Here is a 25872-nt window from a genome sequence, read left to right as displayed (position 1 = left end):
AAGATCATAAATATTGCAGCTTTATTTCCAGGGTCCACCCCATCAACTGCAACTTCACTTCCAGGACACACACCATCATTACTTCCATGTGATGTCTTGATTCATCACATGTGATCTCCTGAAGAGCACATTGTGAAAACTAGCAGCAACAATTTTCATATTTTATGAATATGCCTTAGCTTTTTTTTCTTTAGGAAGTGTTTTTCTTCTCTAGTTCTACTTATTTCTCTGTCTTCTCTTCTTGAATACCAACATGAAAGACCCATGTGCTTTCAAGTAAGAAAGTACATTCTGACGATGTACTCTGAAAGGTAAAAAAGTCGGATGCTGAGTGACTGTCAGCAAGAGCATCTGGGGAGATTAAGGACCAGCTTGGTCACTCACGTGCTAATGAACTAAATCACACAATAAAAAGGCCACCGTTTTGTAAATTCTCGGTGTTGTTCCCTTTTCAGGCCTGGATTAGGCCGGGTGATGTGTGAGTGGCGGGTTGAGCCCCTTCCACTTCTGGACTATAATGGGTTTTTATGGGGCATCATCTTTTAGAAGAATACTTAAATCTTAAACATACTTGGGATCCAAAGACGACTATCAGATGTCAAAACCTAGACTGCTCAGTGGGATGATGGGTGTAGGAGAGACAGCCAGCAATCAGTCAGTGAGCACTGGAATGCGCCTCTGAAGACCAAGCTGGCAGTAGCTTTGCTATGTGAGATACATCCAGTATAGCCTGTCTTTTGGTATATTTTTTTAAAAGAGGCATCAGAAAACTGGATGTTTAAACAGGAATTCCCATTCTTGATGTTTGCCAACTGTCAAATGAAAAGTAATAGCTAATATTTAGTTTGATAATCCAAAGGCTTTTGCAGGCAAGTTCTACTTAGAATGCATAGAGGAACCATGAGGAGTTGAGAGGAGACATAAGACCACACACACACACACACACACACACACACACAAAAATTGCCTTACTTGTGCAGATTTAATTAAAACAAATAGATGGTGAGATTGGCTTACATAAATTAGAAATATGTGCACCAAAGCAATACCAACTACTTTTAAAGAATGTAAACAAGCATGAAAAAAATGTATCCAGTAATTAGTCACAGGAATTGCCTCCTAAGTGGTAAGTGGAATGGCCAGCCTAGAAAGGGAAAAATCATAAATAACTAAAGGAAAGGCCTTTTCAGGCCAGTGATGATATGAGCTATGCCTTGCACACCCAAAACCTCAGTGCACATGCTTATGGGGTAGAAGGGAAAATAAATTACAATTATCAGTGCAATGGGTCATCCCATGTGAATTGATCCTATAGTCTGTGCAACAGGAGAAAAGCCGAGGCTGGGAAGCGATAATGATAAATAAACCATTTTTTTTTTTTAATTTCAAAAGAAGTAATGTCGTAGAAACTGTGGAAAAACTTTTTTCTTTGCTTTGGTCTCAGCAAAATGCTTGGTACTATTGTTAAGAAGGGGAAAGGACTTTTTATAGCCTTCTCTTTAAGACAGAGGCCAAGTAACTTGCGACATCATGTCAACTGCTGCAAATTTGCGTGGAAACATGAAGCGTGAAACAGTTATATTGTACGAGGCAGTCCTGAGACAAGGTCTCCGACAGCCAGGCCCGGCTGCATCCTCACTGTGTAGCCATGTAAGGTGTACTGTGTCTATGACTTGATACTGAGGGATGTATTTAAGAGTTCTCCATCCCTGCATACTCTCCTGTAGTCAAACAGTACTAAGAGTCCAGAACACTGGCTTTCTGTGCAAAAGGAACTCAGAGAATTCAAGGAGATGCTTGTCTTGACGTTACAAGCAGTCTGGTTCACCAACTAAATTGGAAGACAGGGTTCCTGCAGGTGAAATATGAAGAGGAATGGGTTCTAGAGTGACTGGCTCTGCAGGCGAAAGGCATAAGGAACCACTGGGAAGACTAGGGATTGCTAAAGAGGTTTAATGCCAAGAGGAAGTTCATAGAGAAGCTTCTAAGCACACAATTAAATATCTGAAGACGAGAAGGTTTTATCTCTTCAGAAAGTAGGACAAAATGGTCTGGGAATTGGATTGTAGAAGAAAATGAAGTGGCTTTTAGTGAAGTTTTTCTTCTCTACGCACTTAACATAATGATACATTATCTTCAATTTCAGATATACTGGCCGAGCCCAGCAGGAAAAGTAGAAGAATGCATAATGAAAGGAAAAGACACAGTAAGTACTCTTCACTGTAGTTTAAACAAAGCACGGATTCTAAAAGACACAGGAAGTGCTATTCATTGTAGGCTAAACAAAGCGTGGATTCTATTCTTGGTTGCCTATAAACCAATGAATCATTAAAGTTTTATTTCCTGTCAATGACATATTTACATTTTTTTTCATAAAGAAAAAAGATACACAATAAATACATTATTCTATAAAACTAACTATAATGTAGAATTGAAAGGAAACAGGCTACCATCCTGACAGGAGCATGTGTTAGACAAATTCATGTGCTGTTATGCTGTGCATGTTTTACTTACTTGTATGTCTGTGTACCACATGCATGTAGTGTCCTCTGAGACCCAAAGAGATCCCTGGATCCTCTGACACCCTTAAAGATGAGCCATCTCTCCAACCCCAGGGAACCTGTTATTCTTTTATAGTTTATTAAGCTTGGGTTTATAAACTCCTTATATTAATGTTTATCTTCTGATTGTTTGGTAGAAAAATCACAACTGTAGGTGGTTCTGTCTTTTGCTTAATTTGAAGGACTAGATAAGAGAAGTCAAACTCTTTAAGATTTCCCTTCACTTTGATGAATTTATTAGAAATGTAGAAACAAAATAAGGTCACAGCACTTGAAGGGATGAGTCAGGAGAGGGGCTTGGGGTCTTCCCTGGTATCAGAAGCAAAGTCTATCCCGGTTCAACCCGGAGCCCATGAGGTACGGGAGTGAGAAGTGCTGTTCTCTATGCTGTTCTGACTCCCTGATGTGGGTGAGAGACCTACATGGAATGAGAGCTCCTTTTTCTGATGGAATACATGGTTTGGAGGATGGCCATAGGTCTTTCTTTGAAAGCAAACTTACCTTTGTTTCTCCTAAGCTAAACAAAACAAAATAAATGACTACACATTATTAGCAACTCCCAATTCTCTGTTGCCACTGGAGCATAGCCAGGAAATGAGTCAACGCTCTTCTTGCCTTAGTCCGCACTGTGATGCTGAGAATCGAACAGACTCGCAGCCCATGGCAGTCGAAACTCAAATGAGCCAAAATGGGGTCTAATTGCTTCTGTCTAACAAGTGACAGGATGTCAATAGGGGGAAAGCAGGTGCTTTCAGCCATGTGCGGACAGAGAATTTCACCTTGTCTGCATGGTCAGATTCTATTAACTGTATGGATCACACAAAAAGTAAAATGTCACATATGTGAGAATTGAGTGGATAGAGCTGTGTGCTCAGGAATGCAGTTTGCACTGTTACCAAGGGGCTTAATATCCTGTGAGACTGCACGGCAAGGTCAATCTGCTGGACTTTCCATCCCAGCAAGCTTATAAGAGAGACTTGAAGGAGAAATCTTGTTCTGTCCATTTTATCACTGTGGTGAATATTTATTTTAAGGTGTTTTTTAGGGCTAAAAGGGGTTAGTATTACTCTTGTAATTTATTTTTGATGACATAGTGATACCTAAATTGACTGGAGGATGTTTTCAAAAATTTATTTGGCTAATTTGGTTTGAAGCAATTTGAGTGTGTGCATGTAAGCGTGTGTGTATCTGGGGAGTGTATGACGGTGATGAGCCTGCCAGAATGGTGGAGATGTGACAGTGCCTGATAAAGTGAGTGTGTGTACATGTGTGTGCATGTGTATGTGCGTGTGTGTGTGAGAGAGAGAATGTGTGAGTGTGTGTGTGTGTGTGCGCGTGTGAGTGTCTGTGTGTGTGTGCGTATGTGTGTCTGGGGTGTGTATTAAGGTGATGAGCCTGCCTGAATGGCAGAGACGTGACAGTGCCTGATAAAGTGAGTGTGTGTGCGCGCATGTGTGTGTATGCATATGTGTATGTGTGTATGTGCGTGTAACAGCAGTTCATGAAAAAATAGGCTACGAATTTTAAAGAGGGCAAGGAGAGATATATGACAAAGTTTAGAGGGAGTAAAGGAAATTATAATGTCATTATAACGACATTATAATGTCAAAAATAAAGACAATTTTTAAAACTGCTGTGGCAGGAGAGCAGAAACTGACTCTCTGGGAAGAGGCCGCTTGCAAGAGAGCACATAGCAGGCAAGAAAGGGTGAAAATGGCAGAGATGCAGTGTCAATAGAGAAAAAGCACGTGCTGCCAGCAATACGAGGGCAGAATATTTCACCCTAGCCACACAGAGTCTACTATGATCTTGAAACGTTCATAAAGAAACCCATCATTTTGTTCAAATAAGCACATTATTTTTAAAAAGTAAAATATAGTATTAATTATGACAAATTTATTGAAACTCTGATAAGTTTTCTCATTCTCATAGGTCTATGAATTAATGCAAATAACAAGGAATGATTGGAAAATGGGAGGACAATAGCCAGCAAGTTTGGAGCACCAGGCTCCATGTTTGCCTTTATAAGTGGGTGCAGCAATGAACGAGTTAAATACTCTTCTCTGTAATCTGAAATTTAAAGCTAGTGCTGCCTGGCTAGGATCCCCAGGAAGTGGTCTGGAGTCTGCTCTTGTGAACACAGCTAACAGAATGCAGCACACACGTGTGCTTCGCCACCTATGGCTTCTCTTCTATCGCTGCACACCTGAGGATTTTCACTAGCTGCCACACGAATTAAATATAGTTACGCATCATTGTTTATAGACAAAGTATTGACCCTTGCACTGTAGCGTTTTGCAGCAAGACCCTCAGAACATTTGACAATCAAATGTTGTTTCTAATAGTTGTTTAATTTCGAGGATATGAGCACTATTTTGCTTATCAAAACTCTGTAGTGCCAATGAGGACTTCTAAATCTAAGGGCGCAGCTTTCAAATTTTCCTTAAATAAATATTAGATATTCGATTTTAATGCTTACTTTGGGATGTTATGGCATTTTCGTATTATGGTTCAATTTTTGTCAGAATTTCTTTTGCCAGTTAAAAACTTTCAAACTATTAAAAAATGTTGTAATACCCTGCTATCAACATCATATATTTTCTTAAGAATAATGACTTTTTTCTAATTACTGGTTTTCTAATTTTATGTTGGTTCATAGTTTATACTATTCTTAAAATAGCAGCCCTGGGTTACTTTAATTACATGGGGACTATATTGATACAAATCAGTGTTATTGAACCCATTTGTGAGAATGCTATAAAAATGACTTACAGAATTATAGCAAAAAGGATTTCACATTTCATTGCCCGTTAAAACACATGTCCCTTATGCTAGCTGCTTTCTCCCAGGTCCTCGTCTTCCTTATCGCACTCTCTTTTCCTTTCCCTCTCGATTCAGACTCCCTTTCTAGGAATGAGGGACAACAAAGGTCAAAGGTAGGTCAAACATTTGTTCCCTTCTAACCAGGCGTCCTTTGCCATCCCACTTTAGAGTGAGTGTGCCAACTATGTCCGGGTCTTGCATCACTACAACAGGACGCACCTCCTGACCTGTGCTACTGGGGCCTTTGATCCTCTTTGTGCCTTCATCAGAGTCGGGTACCACTCAGAGGTAAGACGAATGTTATAAACGAAAGGCTTGCAATCTCCCTCAAGAAAGACAGAACCATTTGAGTTGTACCTATTTGTGCCTTCATCAGAGTCGGGTACCACTCAGAGGTAAGACGAATGTTATAAACGAAAGGCTTGCAATCTCCCTCAAGAAAGACAGAACCATTTGAGTTGTACCTATTTAATGTACTTAAGACAGAGGAATGGTCTCTCCGTGTCTTCAAAACCCTCATCAGCTCTCAATCTGTAAACCAATTAACTTTGAACATTTATTCACCAAGCAATTTTATTTCCTTAATTGTCTGATTAAAACAGATTTTACAACATCAAAGTGTGTCGTCTACTATGCTCTTATATATGTTATACTTATGAATTCACCTAACTAGAACATATATTTATATGTATGTATGCAAACAGATCAAGAAACAGGTACACATAAACAAAGATAAAAACAATTTATATAAATAAAGTGCTGCATACTGTACTTTACCAAAAAAAAATGTAAAGCTTTTTGATTTTATAATTACGTTCTTTCCAGCCAAGTGAGGTGGGAAACACAGCAGAGGGAGAGGTTTCAAAGTAATAGCAGATAGATCTGACTGTGAGAAGTCATGCATCTTTTCAGGAAACCTCACGTTAGGCCATATGGTGCAGATGGCAATGACTGTAAATTCCACTCCCACTTTTAAGAAGATACTGTTCTCCAACAAAGAGGCTCAAAGGTTCATGCCCATAACCAGTTCCTACAAGGAGAATAAACCCTGCCTCTCCTTTAGCTTGCACATACTTTGTAGCACATGACATCACAATTTCATCCAGTGGTGTACAAAACAATGCTCTGAGTTCAGGAACTGCTGGCTTTCATTTAGTTGAGAAAGATAACTGAGTAAACACATTCGTTGCTTTTATCAGTGTCATATATACATATGCCACCTGACGCCTACAACCCATTTATGAAAAAGCAGCAGTGATTAAAACATGCATCTCACAACCATATAATAAAGAATACGATTTATTTACACTAATGCTTCCTTCAGATGTCCTTGTGCTAGTTAATACTCAGGTGCAAATACAATGAACAGCATCGATGTGCTAAGTTGCTGCTTCCAGAACCTGCCCCAGATTGAGGTATTTTAGCTGTTAACTTATCCTTGCAGGAAAAATTTTTAATTAGTGTGTTTTAAATATTGGCTTGACATGCATACTTGTAAACCAAATATAACACGTAAACTTGTCTCAATGCACTGCTTGAAGTATCTTAGAGATCGGACACAGGGTTGTGGTTGAAGAACTTTAAACAGAGATATAGAAGAAGGCAAGTCAGACCAAGGACAGGTCACATAATGACACATCAAAAATTCTGTAATCTCTTCACAGGTAGACATTTGCACAGTCAGCATACATACATTTTCCGTATGTATCTATCTGCTAGCCAGCCAACTAGCCTCTTTTTGTTCCTTCAATGCATCTTTGCTGCTCCTTCACTTTCTCTGAGCAGAAGATTGTGAATTAGAACTATTCTCATAATCTTTTCAGTATTTTAAGATACTATGTTAGCTCTACTTTTTTATGTTCTTTTAATTTTTATTAAATTGTATAGTTCTTTGAGATGTCCAGTGTACTTTGATCATGGTCCCCTCTCCAACTCTTCCTTATCCCATCCATCTGTGTCATTAAAACATCCACAACAAAAACAAACAAAAATGCAACACAAAACAAAAACCACTAAGACCGGTTTGTGTTGCTCTTGGATATGGATATGTGGATATGTGTCACTTGTATAAATAGGACCCTCCCTCTCCCAGCAGATGGGTCCCAAAAGAGGGGTAGGACTCTGGGCCCACTTCCGCTCTCCATGGTGGCACTTGGCCTGGCTTGGCTTATGCAGGACTTGTCCATACTGTCACAGACACCGCGTTGTCATAACTACCATGCTGGCACAATCACCATGAACCCACATGTGCAGCTGTCCTGCTGCGCCCCAAAGACTCCTTTCTTGGTTGTCATTAAGAGCCTTTGGCTCTCATAGTCTTTTTGTCTCCTGCAAAGATTTCTGAACATTGGGAGGATAATGTGTGGTACATGGGTTCCACTTAGGAGGAAACATTGTACCGTCTTATTTTATAAACCTTGGTTATTGTGGGTCCCTGTGCCTAATTCTTTACTTAAGGGAAATCTGGCTTCATTCACATCGGCTCTAACTTGTTAGAAGAGGCTTATTTCTTTCAAAATTGTATCTATTTCCTTGTTTCCGCAATCATCTGAAGTGTACCTCTGAATGTCTTTGGCAAAGCATAGCTGTATTTCTTAGGCTATCAAGACATGGGCTTCCTGTATCACATATGTTGATGTTTTACAAAATGTTTCTTTGATGACATTTCTGGTCCCTTCAGTCCCTTGTGTTTTCCCTGCAGAGGCTCCAGAATGTATATGTATTACGCCTTCTAGATACCATCTCACAAGCCACTAGCTCAGTTCATTGTTATTCATTTTTTTTTCTCCACCACTGTGAGGGTTCTCAGAACTGAGACCCAGTCAATAGGCTTGCATGGCAAACAAGTCACCTCACCTAAGAGGCTTATTTTTGTTCAAGAAGAAATAGACTGTGCACAGTATCCCTTGAACACTTCCACTTGCTTGCTGTCTTAGCAAATCTATGAAGTGCCCTGTGATTCCCCAAGAAGATTCTTCCATAGTTACTGAATGCTTCCTTCTTTCTGCTTGACTAAACGCTAAGAATCAATTCCTGCCATAGCTGAACTTAAAGTCATAGTTGTCAATACTTTCAACTTTTCAATCATGACTCAGGGTCTGCTCACAAGTATAATTTAATATACTGAATGGTTTGTAATTCGTGTATGTAGCTCATATTATCACAGGGTGTAGAAATTTCAGGGTCCAACCTCAGGTTATAGATACTGCCCTAGCTTTACAACTGAGCTATCCCTTCAGCCTTTGCTGGTGACATCTCAGTAAGTCCTCTACGTTGGCACTCACTATTCCTCTCTATACCAACCGGGTGGTTTCTCCAGAGAAAATGTCTTCACTTTGCTCTTGCTAATGTCTAGTGTATCCTAATAGCTTTGTGTTGGAGACCAGCTTTGACAAAAATATCATTTACCAGGGTAGGGGCATGGGGATCAGAAAAACAGTAAAAAGAACAAAGATGCTAGTGAAAATAATAAAACAGAAACACAGGATAGTATCAGGAGGGAGTTCCAGTGAATACTGAAATCCCTGAATTTAATTTTCCATACGATTTTACACCCCAATACAGCAGGGGGAAGAAGACAAAAGACTGTTTTAATATGATACAAAAGACAACTCAAGTTACTTGCTTCAATACTTTGAGATATCAAGTCATTAGCATTCTGTTATTTAGGCAGTGAACCCACCTTAGACCAAGTATCCCGAAGGCAACCATTCCCTAGATCAAACCTCCTATTTCAAAAGAAGGAGCAGAAATATGCTCAAATCTCCTGACCATTGGTCAGGGTAGAGTGGATGGACCTTCCTGTATGTGCCATTTTAATGTCAAAAAGACCAAGTAACCACCCCCTAGGTCAGGATGTGTAGCCCTGGTTGTTGTCAACAATTTTGAACAAGCTCAAACTGTCTGACCTTCAGACAAGGTGGAAATAGGCTCACATTTTTGGGCCTCCACAGTTTTATACAAGTTGTTTTCTTTGTTTTAATCACCATGGAAAAGTTATTCCAATACAAACTATAGTTGTATTAACAAAGCAGAAGCATTTTGTCATTAAGCTGCATGTGCATAGCATTGAATATCTAGTGTCATGTAGTTCAGTATGAAAGCTATCTCATCAGAGGAATCTGTAACCCCATGGTAATCCGAGCAATGAGGGTTCTATTCCCAGTGCACCATATGCAATTTTGGAGTAAATGAAAAGTTACCAATTATCATAGTCAAGGCAAATACTTATGAGAAAGCTCACAGGGAGTCATTCTGGGTCATGTTTGCAAATATTTGACTCTTTATGTGACATACAGAATAGCAAGGAATAATGGTGGGAAAGTGTACCGATGACTTTGGCGTCACACAGTGCTACCTGAAAGTTTTCTGAAGGCAGAAGAGAAGAAGACGGAATTTTGAGTAGAGTACTCAGATGACATGACACTAACTTGGATTAATTCAACCAGGAAAGGATAAAGGGCAGAGAGGCATTGGAGGAGCCTACCGTAAGCATCTTGGCAGAGCAGAGAGTGTTTAACAGTGTTGCCACAATACCAGAGAAGGATGTATGGAGCTGAGGTGAGAAACTGATCACCACCAGACTGTATACGAGTTAGAATTTTTATTCAGATGTTGCAGGAGATAGAAACAGCTTCAGTTGTATTTCTTGTTATTTGGGGAGACTTTCAGCCTTCAACATAGAAACACCCAACTCAACTTTAACTCAAAAAATGGTCGATTTTCTTGAGGCCATCACAAATGCTCACCATCCCGCCACAACCTGGCCCACTTTGTCCTTTTAGTCTACACCATTTTTCTAATTTCAGTTTCTATGAAAATAGATTTCTATATATTTTCTGCTGTCTTTTGATGAGCCTCCATTGTCTGTGGTCATAGTCCTGCATTTCTTATTTTGTTTCCTTGCAGCAGTGACCTGGATTCAACTAGAACCTTTTCTGTTACTCATTTTGTGTATAGTAAGTCTTGTTGAACTTTGAGTAGGACTATAGAACTCAGAATAGATCATCAGCTTCACAATGTAGGACCCCTATTCTTATTTCGTGAATGCTCCAGTTTGTGGACATGTATGTGTGTATTCTTCCAGCTTTTATTCCTGCTCTTTTAACCTGAATGTTACTTCTTCCGTGTCTCTCTCTATATCCTTTCTTCAGAATAGTTCTTTTCAACTTCAAGAAGCAACCCCTTGGAGCAATATGAGCATGCTAACTTAGAGTCTCATGGGTCTGCATCCTACCCCAAATCCCTTACAGTCACTCAGAGATTTGTTTAGCAAAGCTGCTGAGAATTTCAGCTGCTCTCTAAATGGTGTTCCTCTGCCAAGAAGGCCTTGGAAACCCAGGCTCTTCTCTCTGTTCCTGCTGTAGTTCATGGCTATGTGAAGTCCTTGCACGGGTGTTGCGTTTGGAGGCAGTTGTGATGGGTGTTGGCGAGACTGGTCATGCTTTCCCTACTCTTGGCTCTGTTGTTCCAGGAATTTATAGAGACTTGAATTCATGCCTCTGTACAAATCTAAGGCTTTACATAAGCCACACATGTAAGTTCATAGCTAATTTATGACTCAAAGAAAATGGAAACTGTGCTGTAAATAATAATAAAAAGTTTACACCATAAAAAGCAGAGCTCCTGATGTAAAACATGAGTTTATACATAAGTGGCAAAAGCCTTGAGATTCTAGAAAAATTAAAATGGCTTTTAAAATGTAAAAGCTCTCTAAGAACAATGTTTTTAGAATGATGGTGTTAATATATTCCTATTGGTGTGAACTTTCTATTTTACATAACAAATTATTAAAACTGTGGCCACTTGGCAAACACATGTATCGGTTGCATTGTTTTCGTGGGACTGGATACCAGGCAGTGTTCAGTTGGTTCTCACACTCAGGACTCCCAGGCTGAAATGAAGGTTTTACCCAGGTTCTGGAGTCTTTGGTCATGTTCGTGTTATTATTGGCATGACTTGATTTTTAAATTCTAAGACTGAAGTCTCCAGCCTCTGATGGCTGTTTCTTACCTAAGAGAGGCCATTGCAGTTCCCCTATGAGAAAGCTTTATTATAGTGTGGGAGCACACTTCTCTAGGGCCAGCAGGAGGAAGTCATGTCATGAGACTTACTCAGGGGACTGACTTTTCCATCGACAGGAAGTAGTAATAACCCAGGGAAGGATTGCCATCCATTTCACGGGACTCACTCAGCACACTCAGGGGAAGGGAATTTCCCAGGGAGTCCTTACTTGGGATTGGAAATCCTGGTGTAAGATGCAAAGTTCCCATCTTACACCTGTTCTTTTCATCTTTTGTGACAAAGAGAAGGTTTGATTAAGCAAATGCTTTTAAGTTGGGTTTCTGGGGAAAACAAGCAAGGATACATAACGAAAGACTTGAAAAGAAGAGGTTCTTTTTAAGTGGGAAACTGAATAATTGCTTACACGTTCAGTGGAGGTTATGGGATGATTGTATGGGCCATCACCAGAATTTGTATATCCAAATATGGAAAAAATTGATTGTCCTTGAAGGAGTGTTTTAAACTGTAGACCGCTGTCATGTTTTGTAAGTATAGAGTGTATTTTTTCAGTGTCATTTTAAGGCATATTTATATCACTTTTTAAATATGCAGACTAAATTAGTCATGCAAATGTACTTTGCACCAAAGAAAATTAAAAATGAACTTTGGGAATTTCAGCATGTGATTTTGATAAGTTTCCCCTCCTGTGAAGAACAGCAGCTCAGCTATTTAAGTTTAGATGTTATTGGCTTTGCAGTCATTGGGGGTGTAAGTCTCCCTCCGGAAGAACATAAATATATTGGAATATATGTTAGAGACAGTACCCAAGTAACATTCTTGTCTGTGTGCGTTGAACTTTGTAGACAGCACATGATTTCCCCCCTAGTTGTGTATGGTTTTTCTAAGTATTCATATGCTTTAAATATTATCTTGCATTTCTCCTAATGTTGGAAACTCGATTTTAATGGAGACTGAAAGAATGTGCATCCACAACCTTGTAAAACATGTGTCTTAAAAAGACAGACTTTTTGTTGTTTGTTTGTTTGTTTATTTGCTTGGTACAGGGCCTTGCTCTGCGGCCTACACTGGCCGTTGAATTTATGACCCTCCTGTCTCGGGCTGCTGAGGTCTAGCATTGCAAACACATGGCATCATGGCTAGCAATTTGGCTTTTGAAATTAGGTATATTTTTCTCACCAGTGTTTCATTAATGTTTGGTTTCTTGATGCATTAATCTTGCGGCTCTTTATAGTGTACAATAAAAACCCTACTGCAATATTAAACTCATTTCATAACAGATTTTAGATTTTCAAAAGTTGTCCATTAGTGTTATTTATCAGAAACAAGTGCTTTAATTTAAAGAACTGAGGTCAGTGTAGTCATGCATTTAATATTCTTTGCATTTTACAAAGAATTATTCCATCTTAATTTAACAAATTATTTTTTTACTCTTGTCTCTTATTTTGAAACTTTTAAAACAGTAGTTTCAAAATTTGTTCTTTTTGATATGTTTCGTTTAGATCTATTTTCTTTATTTAGGTAAATTTTTCAATAGTAGGTTAAAAATAAGATATGGAATTAAATATAACATGTAAATTGTTGAAGCCATTTGCCCTTTGAATAGAATAGTTCTATAAAAATATGCACTGTTATTTATCAACATTTATGCTTATATATTTTTAGATAGTAAGATATCATTTTCTAACAAAAATTCCAAATTATAATTTATACCAAGAGTGTTTATATGGTGCTGTATGTATGTGGGATGGAAATATTTTCTTGGTTTTAGATGGTATATAAGAGTGGTTTGTCAATTTAAAGTGTTCAGACTTTCTTATGCTTTTATTTCAAAATAGATGAATGAAATGTAAAGGGGCATTATTTTTGGTCTTATATTTTATTTTGTGATCAAAGAATCTTTTGCATTCAAGTATAGATGGTGTCTGTGTATGTGTGTGTGTGTGTAACTTTGACTAGAACTGTAATAGAGATTAAAGCCAATAAAATGACAATCATTTGATGCTATATTCTCAAAGTGGACTGTCTATATATTGGAACAGACAATAAATGCTCAATGTAGAAGAGAAAATTGCAGTAAGGTAACAGCTATCAAATATAAATGCTATGTGATTTGTCATTTAAAAAAGACCAATTTTTTTTCTGTAAGCTGTTCCAAATCTCAGCATATCCAGATAATTAGTTATTAATTACAATCGAAAGACTTAAACAGTAGCCATTATTTTAAGAGAAATTATACATCTATATTGGAATATCAGTCACTCAATGTATTGTTTCACTTGATCCCGTTACATAAAATCGCAAGTCGTTACTTGTTAAATAAACAGAGACTAACTGAAGCTCATAGTCATTATTTTTGTGATCTTTAAAATCCACGGGTTTGTGTTAAAATGTCTGAGAAGAGGTTGTTTCTTGAGGCCTTCAGCTCCTGCCAATCTTACCAGGATAAGCTGGTTAAGTTATTTTCTAGGGGAAGAAAAACAGGTGCCCCCTGCTATCTTCACATGTGAAGGATTATCCTCTTACTGGGAAGGGAGTCCCACTTGCGCATCCTTGGTGTGTGACGCAGTCAGTATGAAACTGCGCTCTATGCCATGCGTCTGTGCACTGAGAGCTCAAAGAGAAAGAGATTGGTACCTGGGCTGCTCAGGAGCCTCCTTCCTGTTGGCCACTGGTGAATGAGGGTCCAGAGGAGGCTCATGCTCAACCAGAGCTGCGGCTAATTAAAGAGCTAGCAGGTGTAATCTCTAGGGAACAATGAATTCACGTGTAATAATTTTTTTAACCTTGAAAAATAGATGCACGGAAAGAGTCTTTTAATGAAAACGTGAAGGTCGCCAGTGCCAACTCTATTCTCACCTCCTTCCAGGCAGTCCTAGATCTGATTGAGTTATTGTCACTCAAAACAGCGCGTGCGTGTGCTCGCGTGCACACACATACCACATATACATACAGACGCATGTGCACACACACACTTGCACACATGAGGAGGAGGTATATTTCTACTTCAGTCATTTAAATGTGTGCCTAGTGTTTGCAGGGATGCAGAGACGATAATGTACTCAACTGTGGTTTATTCAAGAACAGTAAATCATGAAGTGAGAGCGAGCCAGGAGAAGCGTGGCACTCGTGTGGTTGGTTGGATATCTAAAGGGCAAGAGAGTGTCCATGGCGGCCGCCCAGCAAGCATTTGTGTCTCTTTCGTTTGATCAGACTCTACACGGGCAGCCATATGCCTAATTCAGCTCACAGATGTGCGCCGCTCGTCACAGCCAGCGTCTCTTGTTTGTTTTCTTTTTACAGAGCTTACGTTTAAAAACCGGTTGGGTTCACATAGTAAATTGTGATTTCCACTGGACCCTCATGAAAAGACCAGCGGGAGCCTGGTCCTTGTCGCCACACTCCCGACACAGAGGCCTGTGTTTAACAATGTCCCCATCACTCCTGCCCACAATAAAGGCTTACACCAGCCTTGCTGCCAGTTTTTATCTCCACCTGGTTCTGACTGGCACTGGCATTAATGACTTAAGCTCCAGGAGGACAATAAACTTTAAAACCCTTGCTTATCCAGTAGTTTGCTGGTAACTATGCCGGGTATGAGTGAATGAGTGAAAGGGAGTGACCACGCTTTTATACCTGGAAAACAATGTGGCATTTGTAAGATGTCCAAATTAAGAAATTTCTGCTTTCTTAATATATAAGGTTGTAGTAACTTTGGTGGGTTATTTCGCTTTGCTTTTGGTTTTGCCTTATTTAGAAAAATTAGCTCACGTATACATGAAATAAAAGAAAGTAAAAAAATAAAATATGAATCTTCTCAATTTTTTTCTTTCTTTTGTAGAATTTGTCTTACTCTTGGAAAGCTTTGGTAGTCTCATATTAAACATTTAATTTACATTTTAGTCTTTCGAATATAAATTTACAAACCACGAAGAGCAGAAACATTCTCTAAGCTCACTTTTACATAGCTTGTTAAATGCATGCAGATTCTTTTTAAAGTCCCTGTGAACGGGTTTCAAAATTGAGCATGTCTGTGTTACCGGCGTGAGACTAGAAAATACACGCCCAGTGTCTCATGACGTCATACCCCTTTTCCTGCGCCTGCGCTGTCCCCACAAACAGCCCGGTTCTAACTCTGCCACTGCATGGCTTGCTGCTTTTGGATTGCCACGTGAATGAATGAGACCGCATGAACTCTTCAGTTCGGCTGCTTTTACTCAATAATCCGCTGAGATTTGTTCACACTGTAAGACGACAAGTCCCTTGTACCTCATTTTTCCTTTCTTTTACTGGATACGCCTCAACTCATTTACGTCCTTCCTTTCCTGAGCTTGAGGGTCATTTGCAGCGCTGCTGTCGTCTTGCTGCTCGGAGCACGCTTGTCCTTGTAGTTTGTGGACGAGGATGTGCTCTTGCTGAGCTGATTCTCGGAGCACGGTTTCCCAAGCTCAGCTTCAATAAAAACCACCAGATGACTTTTAGTCATGTACTCTCTTAGCTAACTTTCAACACTCACGGTAGCGGCCGTTTTCGATTCCCTCCGTATTCCACAGACTTGTTTCCTATGGTCTCATTATTTTCAACCTTTTTATGGGCTTCTGGTGACATCACATTGTGATTCTAATTTTTGATGATTAAAGAAGACAAGCACATTTTCTGATGCGAAAGTTGATGATTTTTTAGTCATTTTTGAAGACATCAGTTTAGTGAGTAAGAGCTGTTTGGCATTTACCAAATAACGCTTTTGGGGAGGTGTTTATGGCACAGCAAGTGTAGAATGTCCAGTGTTGTGCCCAGCATACAGAAAATACTCTGTGCAACTTACTCCCGATCATAAACACTTTTATTTGCTTTTTAAAACAGATAAAATTTAGGTGAGGATTCTACTAAAAATGGGATGGGCGATAATGAAAGTGAGCAATAGGGTTATAGATAAAGTGTTGCTGGGGATATAGGAACAAGAAGTAGAAATAAAAGCTCTCTCGGGCTGGTGAGATAGGACCTGCTTCCAGGCAGGACAATGTGACGTAAGTCTGTGGTGCCCGCACAGGGAAAAGAGACAACTGACTCCCACAAATCGTCTTCTAATCACCATATGCACACACACACACACACACACAAACACACACCAAAGAAACACTTAAGTAAACACGTAAATGTAAAGAAACAAAGCAACAGTATTTTCAGTCATGGTATTTGGCATCTTCACTACAGATGTAAGTCCAGAATTAGCCGTGTCATGTGGTTCTGGGTGTACGTTTAGGGTTTAGAAACATGTGAGCTCCAGTGAAAGTTTCTTCATATAGTGAACACAACTAAAGGTTTATAAATATATAAATAATTATAAATACACAAATCTCTATACCTTAATTAGTATATTACAACGATGCAGTAATACTGTCTTTGTAGCATCAGTGCTTCTGATTACATTTCTAAATGTGAATAAAATCAATGCAATCATGAAACATGTGTATTAAAAATGTAGTCAAAAACACTTAATTTTTAGTGACTAGTATAGTCACTAATATAGTATAGTAGTCATTATTTTGAAGTGGGCATGTTATTCAACCTTACCATTCTTAATGTTTTATATCCAGTAGTATTTTCTCTTTACGAGTCCCCATGACTGTGTGGAGAATGTACACTTCACAACGCTAGCACCGTGCCGAGGAACAGTAGAAACTTCCTGCGTGACTTCAGCGCACATGCCAGGGGACTCACCGCCATCTGAACTGATAACTTTTCTACTTTGTAGTAAGTGCTATGCCAGCGTGACCCCTCATTTCCACTTCACAGAGGAGACAGTAGTGGAGGCTTTGTCCTGGCTATATTACCTTATCACGGAAACGTCAGATAAATTCAGATTTTCAGTAGACTCAGGAAGAAGGGAATCTAAAGGCACGGAAACTCTAACTAGAGTTCAGCATTCACTTGAAGACAGTGATTTTAAAGGGGAAGGGCGACCCTGGGGAAACTTCCTTTGTATTTTCAGTTAGAAATTTGAATATCATCAGGTGATGAGTGCTATTGGCTCCTTACCACCAGTCTGACTCCTACTAGTCAGATAAAGGAGCTAAGTGAGACCAAACTCTTGAGTGGTTAGTGTTAGACACAGTATAGAACAGATGTTTGTAGAGGGAAATTTGGTACCCTAATTAAATATCTGCGTAACTAAATTAATTTGCTTATTCCAGGACACCATGCAAAATTGCAAAACTTTGTCAGGAATTTTTTTTTCTCCAATGAAAAGTGAAGGCCATTTTAAACAGAACTGAACTCTGGTTTTACACACTTGCTGTGTTAGGTCTCACAGATTCGCATAGATCTTGTTTCTTGTATGTGATCTAGGGTGTTTGCATTGAGGAGTGGATGAACTGACTGGAATGACAGGGCCATGGGGTGCTGCTTATCATATTACTTTACTAAAGACAGTGGCGAGGCCAGGGGAAACCTCACCGCCCTGTAGCTGGGACAAGCATCATCTGTCAGGCACCTCTTGTCCCCCTTACCAGCACTAGCGCCATCAAGTGCCATGGAGAGCGGGTTTGTCTGCATTTTGCATCTTGCTTTTCTTTCTTTTTTTTTTTTTTGCATTTAAAAGGAATAAAGAGGCTGTGGTGTTCATTGTTCTCTTATACATAGCAACAACCTCGTTCGCCTCTAAAATTCAAATGTTAAATATGGTTTCATCCAGAGCTCGATAACATCCGAAATAATTGGTGAATTGGTATTCTGAGATGATTAGTTAGCATGTACAGATTCAGTTTTCTTTCTTGGATAAAACTTTAGGCCCTAAAGTTTAGAGGAATGGCATCAATGTGTCCTCTCAACAGATTTCCGTCTGAGGAAAAGACCTTGTTCTAATTCCCACTGTTCTCCGTGGTGGGTGACTGCAGGTTAACGCAGCAGAGAGGCACAGGCACTGGGACTGGAAAGACACAATTCAGTCAGAAGAGTCGGATTACCCATTGTTTACCCATGACCTCACCTCGTCTGTAACCTGAAGCTACCTTTTAATGCCTAGCTTGCAAGGATGCTGAGGTCTCATATGGGAAATTGTTGCTTTGAAACCGGGATACATTAAATGTTTATGAGAGGTTAATTCATTTTCTGTGTCGTCTCCAGTGACACTTACACAGGTATTGACTCTGAGGACTTGAATACTTTCTAGTTCCAAAACCAAAAAGGGGTTGGGGATATGATTCAACTGGTAAAGGAGGGCTTGCCCTGTGAAAGCACAGAAGCATGAACTCAGATGCCCAGAACTCACGTCAAAGCTTGGCATGGTAGTATATGTCTGTAATACAGTATTGGGGAAGCAGTGACAGGTATGTCCCCAAAGTTCACTGGCCAGTCAGTCTAGTAGGTCCAGGCAGAGTGAGAGACCCTGCCTCAATACATAAGGTGGAAATTACAAAGGAAGACATTCAAAGTCAACATCTGGCCTGCACACATATTCATGCACATATGAACGAACATACCTTAGAGGGCCAGGGGCCACATCACATAGAATGATGAAACTCCCTTCTATTTGCCACATCTAAATTTGAATTCTTGATTTATCATGTTTTCCTTTTCATAAAAACTCCACACATTCTTCAAAATTATTCTATGCATGGCCTTGATTGTGTCTTTAAAATTCTCCTACTCTAATCCACTCAATAACTTTCCTATCGCTTTTATTTCTCATCTTAGAAACATACTGTTCTTTTTACTGTTTGAGAATTTCCTTTATGCTTACAGTGTGCTTTGATCATAACTCTCCCCAACTCCTTTCCCTCCAATTTCCTTCATCATCTCCCATCAAATTTCATATATTCCTCAAAACAAAATAAAGGAGAAACACTGAGCCTTCTTAGTGCTGTCAGCATGTGTGTACTGTATGACCACCTGTTGGAACATGGGTGACTTGACTGGGGCCACATTTCTGAAGAAAACTGACTCTCCGCTCTGCAACAGCCACAGGTAGCCAATAGTTCCCCAGCAAGGGGTAGAAGTTTATGAACTCCTCCTCCTCCCTATGAAGATATTGGCTGCTTTAATCTTGTGCAGGTCTTAATGCCTACAGATACATCTTCTGGGAGTTTATGTGTACAGTGGCCTTGTATCTGGAAAATACATCCTCTCCCTCTGGTGTTTACAGTCTCCCACGCCCTCTTTTTCAATGATCCTTGAGCCCCTTTAATCTGGCTGTATCCAGTTATTTTGCCAACCCGCTCCTCTTTTCTTTTCTTTGTCAGAATCACTATTATCACGGACCGTTCCTTCAACTTGACACACTTTTGCCTGCGTATTTCTAGTGTCAAATTCATCTTGCTAATCAATAAATATCTTCTCATGATCAGGACTTGCTGTTGTGAAGCAATCCAGATGCATCTCTCACACAGGCATGTCCCTTCCAGCTTAGCTGCCCTACAGCTCCTTAGTCTTCCTTCCGTCTTGAATGTTCATCTAATCCTATGATTTGATGAGGCAACCTGTATTTCCTCATGCTTCTCTCCCCAATTCTTCATCTCCATTTATAACAAACCAATTTTAATTTTTTTCTTCTAAGATTTCTTATGGGTGGTTCAGATACTTGTGAATAAGAACTATCTTTTAGTAGGTGTATGAGTTTGGATACATTTCTTCATAAATATGGAACTGTGAAATTTTATTTGTAAACCCAGGATAAAATTTATTGTTGTCATAGAAATACAGTGAGTAAGATCTTAGCTCACTGGCAGAAAGTATTCCTAATATTGAGTCTTAGCAAATTGCTGTTTTATTTCCTCAGTAAAAACATCTTAGAATATTGCCACTCCTCTCAAGCCAAAGCACCCAAACCTCAGGGTCAGAAATAGCTTTTAATCACTGTACACATGACAGTTTTATTTAACTAATACTTTATTATAGGCTCTGTTTACATGGAGTTATTCATTGTGACATTTGAATTTGGTTTCTACTTAGCTCAGCGAACAATTTTGATCTCTGATGTTCTTGATAGGATCATTGTACATTTAATGGTTATATTTAATAGTTGTGAGCAAAGATAAAGGAAAATAAATTGACCATAGTGGCACACACCTTTAATTTCAGCACTTTGAGAGTCTGAGACAGGCAGGTCTTTGTTAGTAATTCAATATCATCCAGGTCTACATAGTGAAGCCTTGTCTCAACAAAATCAAAACAACAAAAAAAATAGATGATAGATAAATGCATAAAATATACAGAAATAAAAGAAAATAAAAGAAAGCACTTTATGTTATATATAAAGGAAAACACTTTATGTTTGTAAAATGCTCCGAGGAAAGAATCAAATCTCATTTGCATAGTGATACAATATTGTTCATGGAGTAGTGAAGTTCACTAGATTTGAAGACCCAATCTAATGTGGGAGGTCATTGCTGTGGACTACCTACTTCAGCTATGCAAACATGTATTACATTTGTTTATGCTGCAATTGTTTAATTGTGCTTTTGCTTATCCTGCCTTTATTTAATTATGTAGAGATGTGTTGCTGTTTCACCTTACCTACCTAAGACCCTATTGATCTGATCAAAAGCTGAACAGCCAATAGCTTGGTAGTAGAGGGATGGGTGGGGCTGGTGGGCAGAGAGAATAAGTAGGAGGAATCTAGGCTCTGGACAAGAGGGGGATGGGAAGGAGGGAGAAAGAAAGGAAAACCCACGGTCAGCCAGGAAGGCAGGCAGACACAGAGTAGGGCATACAGAATGAAGGAAAGTTAGAAAGCCGCAAAGCAAAACCTAGATGAAGAGAAACAGGTTAATTTAAGTTATAAGAGCTAGTGGGACAAGTATAAGCTAAGGCTGAGCATTCATAGCTCATTTTACGTCTCTGCGTCGTGATTTAATAGCTGGTTGGTGGCCCGAAGAAAGCTTGCTGCAGTTTACTCTGAATTCTGTTTGTTCTTGAATCACTTACCAGATGCTTCTGAAAGATCCTGGTCATCTGTTCAAAGTTTAATATAATTCTATTATACACAATATTCTCTTCCATATGTACACATGATGTATATGATTATGTACATACATAAGGCAAGAGAGCACTATACAGAGATAAGCAAATATATAGAGAGACAAAAATCCTTAAATGGAATATGTTAGGTGCTTATTATGCGATCTGTGTACTAAGATAATATTTCTATGGTTTGGTAAAATGATGACTTAGGAACAGAGAAAAAGTGTGGAAATATATGCTCAGATTTAATATCAGGTCATGTAGCAGTTTCTTACTTCAGATATATACTTTCACTGTGATGTAGGAGTCTTAATATAAGAAAACATTACTTAATTCTTTCAAGATTTCTTCAGGAATAATATTCTTTATGCAAGAATAAGATAGCTCAATATAGGCACATTTCTTATTCTATGAATTTCTTCTTTCCTTGAGAAAAAGCTGGGAGTCCTTTAATCAAGGCTCCTCTGAGTATTGTGAACAACTTTGTCCATTAACCCTATTTTTCAGATTTTCTTTGTTGACACTATTATGTCCAAGAACTCTGTGGTTTCAGGCAGGCTGAATGACGGAGCGGCTGCTACAGAAAGCATGCTTTTCCACGCAGCTGTCCAGTCCCTACTGCACAGATGGCGGATTTATTTTCCCTTTTACCAGCAGACCCTTTCTTCCCCACACAGGACTGGGATCCTTTGTGATTGTGTATGACTCAGTGCAATTGCAGCACTCAGAGACTTGGGGAGTTTTCAGATGTGCCCAAGGAAAGGGGCCGAGGGAGTGCAGAACTGGCGGGTTGTTTAGAGGACTGTCTGCATGCTAAAAAGAGGTATGACCTCATGTGAGGCAGATATTCATCATTTTATATAAAGCATCTTTGTCTTCAAAACAGAATTTTGATTTTTGCTCCATTCTACCCAGCCAAAATAACAGCAGAGAAGTACAGTTGAGGGAAGGTGCTGGGAGAAACAGGCTCAAGAGAAACTCCAGCCTTGCAGCTCAGTTGCAACTAAGATTTGTCCTTTATGCCTTGTGTATATGTCTGAATAACTTTTATCAAATTAACGCTAGTTAACGTTTTGAGAGTATATGTGTTTACTCATACTTTCTATATATTTCTCCTACATTGTTATAAATTAACATCTATAAATGATTTAATCTTATACATAGCTATGCAGATGGAATGCATATATTATACACATATTAATGTCATTGGATATCTTATGTTTGGTCAAAAATAGATATACTATAGCTCAATTACTCAGTATACTGTCTCAATAGAGAAACTGAATGCCTAAATAGAAAAATTCATAACTAACTACTACAGTTCCTACAAAATTATATATACAGCAACCATACATTGAAACTGTTTTAAAATAGCCCATTATAATTGCTGATGTGCCTGGCATTTCACTTAGTAGACAAAATGATGACAGTTGAACCATGATGCCAGTTTTAATCAAAGTTGGTTTATTTCTGTTGTTGCATTTATTGAGATACTGAGTAATCTGTTTAAGAGAATACGGATAAGCTACCCAGGAGTCTTATTGTGTAATGGTGTTTTTGTGTCAGCTGCAGGTCAAAAGTCCCTATGGACTGGTTAGCTATATGTGATGAATTTTTTACCCATTAGTTAGTGGTTTTCCAGAATCAGACACAGATGATAATAAGATAAATGAATCAGGGTCATACTGATAATAAAATCAAAAGAAAACTTTGCTGGTGTTTCAAGTAATTAAAAATGTATTTATCTTCTTAATCTCAATATTAAATATTCAATTATAACTTTTCAAAATTTATTTTTTCTTAATTAAAATAACATTGTATCATTTCCCCTTCTTTCTCATTTTTCCCATTCCCTCTCATCCTCCTTTTGCTTTGCCTCTAACAAATTCTCAGACTTTTCTTTAATTATTATAATTATAATAAATACGTAAGTGTAATTATTAAATTAGTGCGGCCTGTATGTGTACTGTTTCAGGTTAATCCTTGGTATTGTGTAATCATTTAGGGGACTCCTCCTCAGGAAAGGCTAATTCGCCCTCAGCACTTGTAGGTTGTCTGTTGCTCTTCATCCAGCTGTGGACTCCGGTGAGATTTCCCCCCGACATCTGCTGTGATGTATAGGTGTAGGAATTGTGTTGTAATAAATGATGCAATTGATTTTTGTATCTTTCACATTGTGCATTTCTGTAATGCCCACCTTTCTTCTGTTTTAACCAGAAGCTTCTTTGATGAGGGGAACGAGTTAGCCTTATCTGTGCATATAATGATAAGTATTTAGACTGCAGTTAAGAATTATACCGGCAAAAAATAAAAAATAAAAATAAATTTAAAAAAAGAACTATACCGGCAAAATGGGAAAACTGAAGATGGTGGTGTCTGCTGACCCCTACTCTGCCCAGCCACAACACCACCCTGACTCTGAGCTGCACTGTTGAGATGAGTCTCAGCAATGGTCCATTAACTATGGCGCTTCAGAAACCAGAAAGCTTCAAGCAGACCAAAGACTCTTTGCAATAATTATTTGCATGTAATTCTGTTTGGGTAAAAAAAAAAAAAAAAACACTGTGTGGCAAAGTGCAGTTTCCAATACCACTACAATGAACAAATGTGCAATGGATGGAAGGAAGGATAGAGGAATGGAGAAGTTAGTGTGTGGTGCAGAGAGAGAACTAAAGGCGAGTTGGTGGTGACAGGCGTGAGAGATGGCTGCAGGGGAAGGGGAAGATGTTGCTGAGTAAGGCTGACAGGGTGCTGGGCAGCAGCCTGGAGCTCTTACAGGCTGTTCCGAACACGCTGCCCAGTCACACAGTCACCATAGTTCTGAGCAAGGACAGCATGTCTGGCATGAAGAATTGATTATTTTCTGTTGAACCCCAGGTTTATGTGGATGTCCGTGGTCTGGGTCGCCACAGAGAGGTCATAGTTGTGTGCAGTCCATGCTGCAGTCGAGAGCTATGTCTGAGCCCATGGTCCTTAAAAAACAAGCAGGGAAACATTTTAAGGACTATAATATTTTGCATATGCTGAAGAAAGCTTAGGGGCTTGTAAGAATGTTGATAGAAAGCATTTGAGATAGTAAACCCGAGGTAAGGGCTAAAGTCAAAGTCGGACAGATGTGGCCCAGCTGTCTCTTCTCAGGAAACAGTGAGAAAATCAGTTCCCTTTATGAGTATATTAGTTTAAGCAACCTCTCTAAATACATATTTCTTGAGTTTTGATGTCCTTTTAAAGCAATAATCATAGTCTCTATCATTATCCAATAATCACTGTGATTTGGTTTTTAATTACTTACTTGGGATAAGACAGGTTTCTTGATACACAAAGAATATATTATTCCCTTCCACAGCAGACTTATGACGTCAGTATTTATGACAAGCTCACTGAGTATGGTTTTCCTTTATATACACATCCTTGTGCCAATAAATTTTTTGTCCTTATGTGTTTAAATCGCCACTGTTCCTTGACACAGCTCAAAAGGACCAGCATGCCTTCCTGAAATCAATGTTGATAGCATATTTGGACCATAGTAAGCAGATGTGGTAATGCATCCCTTAGAGCAGCCATGCAGCCGCAGTAGTAGTTACAGGGAAAGGAGCGTGGATGCTGCAGAAAGTTGCACAGGAAAGCACTGCAGGGTAACAAGAAAGTCCTTTTAAAATACGGATTTCTTATGGGTAAATAGAGATAGGGAGAGGAGAATTTTGTTTCCAACAGGAAATTATGATATAAAAACTGGAAATAATATCAAAAAATCTGTCAGTTAATTGGGATATGCTAATCCTGTGCTGACTGGTTGGGAGAGTCAGGAGGAATCAACATGGACTCAAAGAAAGAACTCAACTTCCATCCTAAGGTTAAATTTCTCGACAGACACTAGATTTAAGTGAATATTTGTTTAAAATCATTAATGTTATTTAGATGTATTATATGTATTTTGGCAGAGGCCGCTTGTTTGTTTCCAGCCATCCAGAACCAAAATAATCATACCAAAATTATATTAATAGCAATACTTATTTGTCCAATAGCATAAGCGTATTTCTGGCTAACTCTTATATCCTAACTAACCTTTCTCCAATAATCTGTGTATCGCCAGGAGGTTGTGGCCTATCCCCAAAGTTTCAGCAAGCTGTAGTGCAGGCATCTGTCCCTGGAGGTGACTACATGACATCTCACTGACTGCACCTTCTTTCTCCCAGCATTCACTTTAGTTTTCCCCCCTAACTCTATTCTGCTAAGCTGCTGGCTGAAGAAGGTTTATTCATTAACCAATAAAAGCAACACATATACAGAGGGACTTCCCACACGTTTTCTGCTCAAATAAGAGGGAAGGTTCTAACTTTAATGTAGTAAAATTATATATAATAAAACATGTATCAAGAAAAATTACAGTTACAACATTTATATCTATTTTATGCTTTATCATAACTAATGAAAAATATAGTTATAACTATCTACCTTTATCTCTATCAGAGACCCCAGAAGGATATAATATTACCTAAGTAAATAG

At 38.9% G+C, this 25872-nt stretch overlaps 1 protein-coding gene across 1 annotated transcript in view; it reads left to right on the top strand.

Moving 5' to 3' along the window:
• Sema3e (semaphorin 3E) overlaps positions 1-25872 on the top strand; it is a 228093-nt gene that overhangs the window by 142360 nt on the left and 59861 nt on the right. Inside the window, exons 3-4 of the mRNA XM_057758657.1 lie at positions 2147-2206; positions 5553-5672. Of these exons, the coding sequence (XP_057614640.1) occupies positions 2147-2206; positions 5553-5672 (180 nt within the window). The remainder of the gene's footprint in view (positions 1-2146; positions 2207-5552; positions 5673-25872) is intronic.

This window comes from Chionomys nivalis, chromosome 26 (genome assembly GCF_950005125.1).
Source record: "Chionomys nivalis chromosome 26, mChiNiv1.1, whole genome shotgun sequence".
NCBI lineage: Eukaryota > Metazoa > Chordata > Mammalia > Rodentia > Cricetidae > Chionomys > Chionomys nivalis.
The sequence above is the reverse complement of the archived record's forward strand: the minus strand, read 5'-3'. Positions and strand labels throughout refer to the sequence as shown.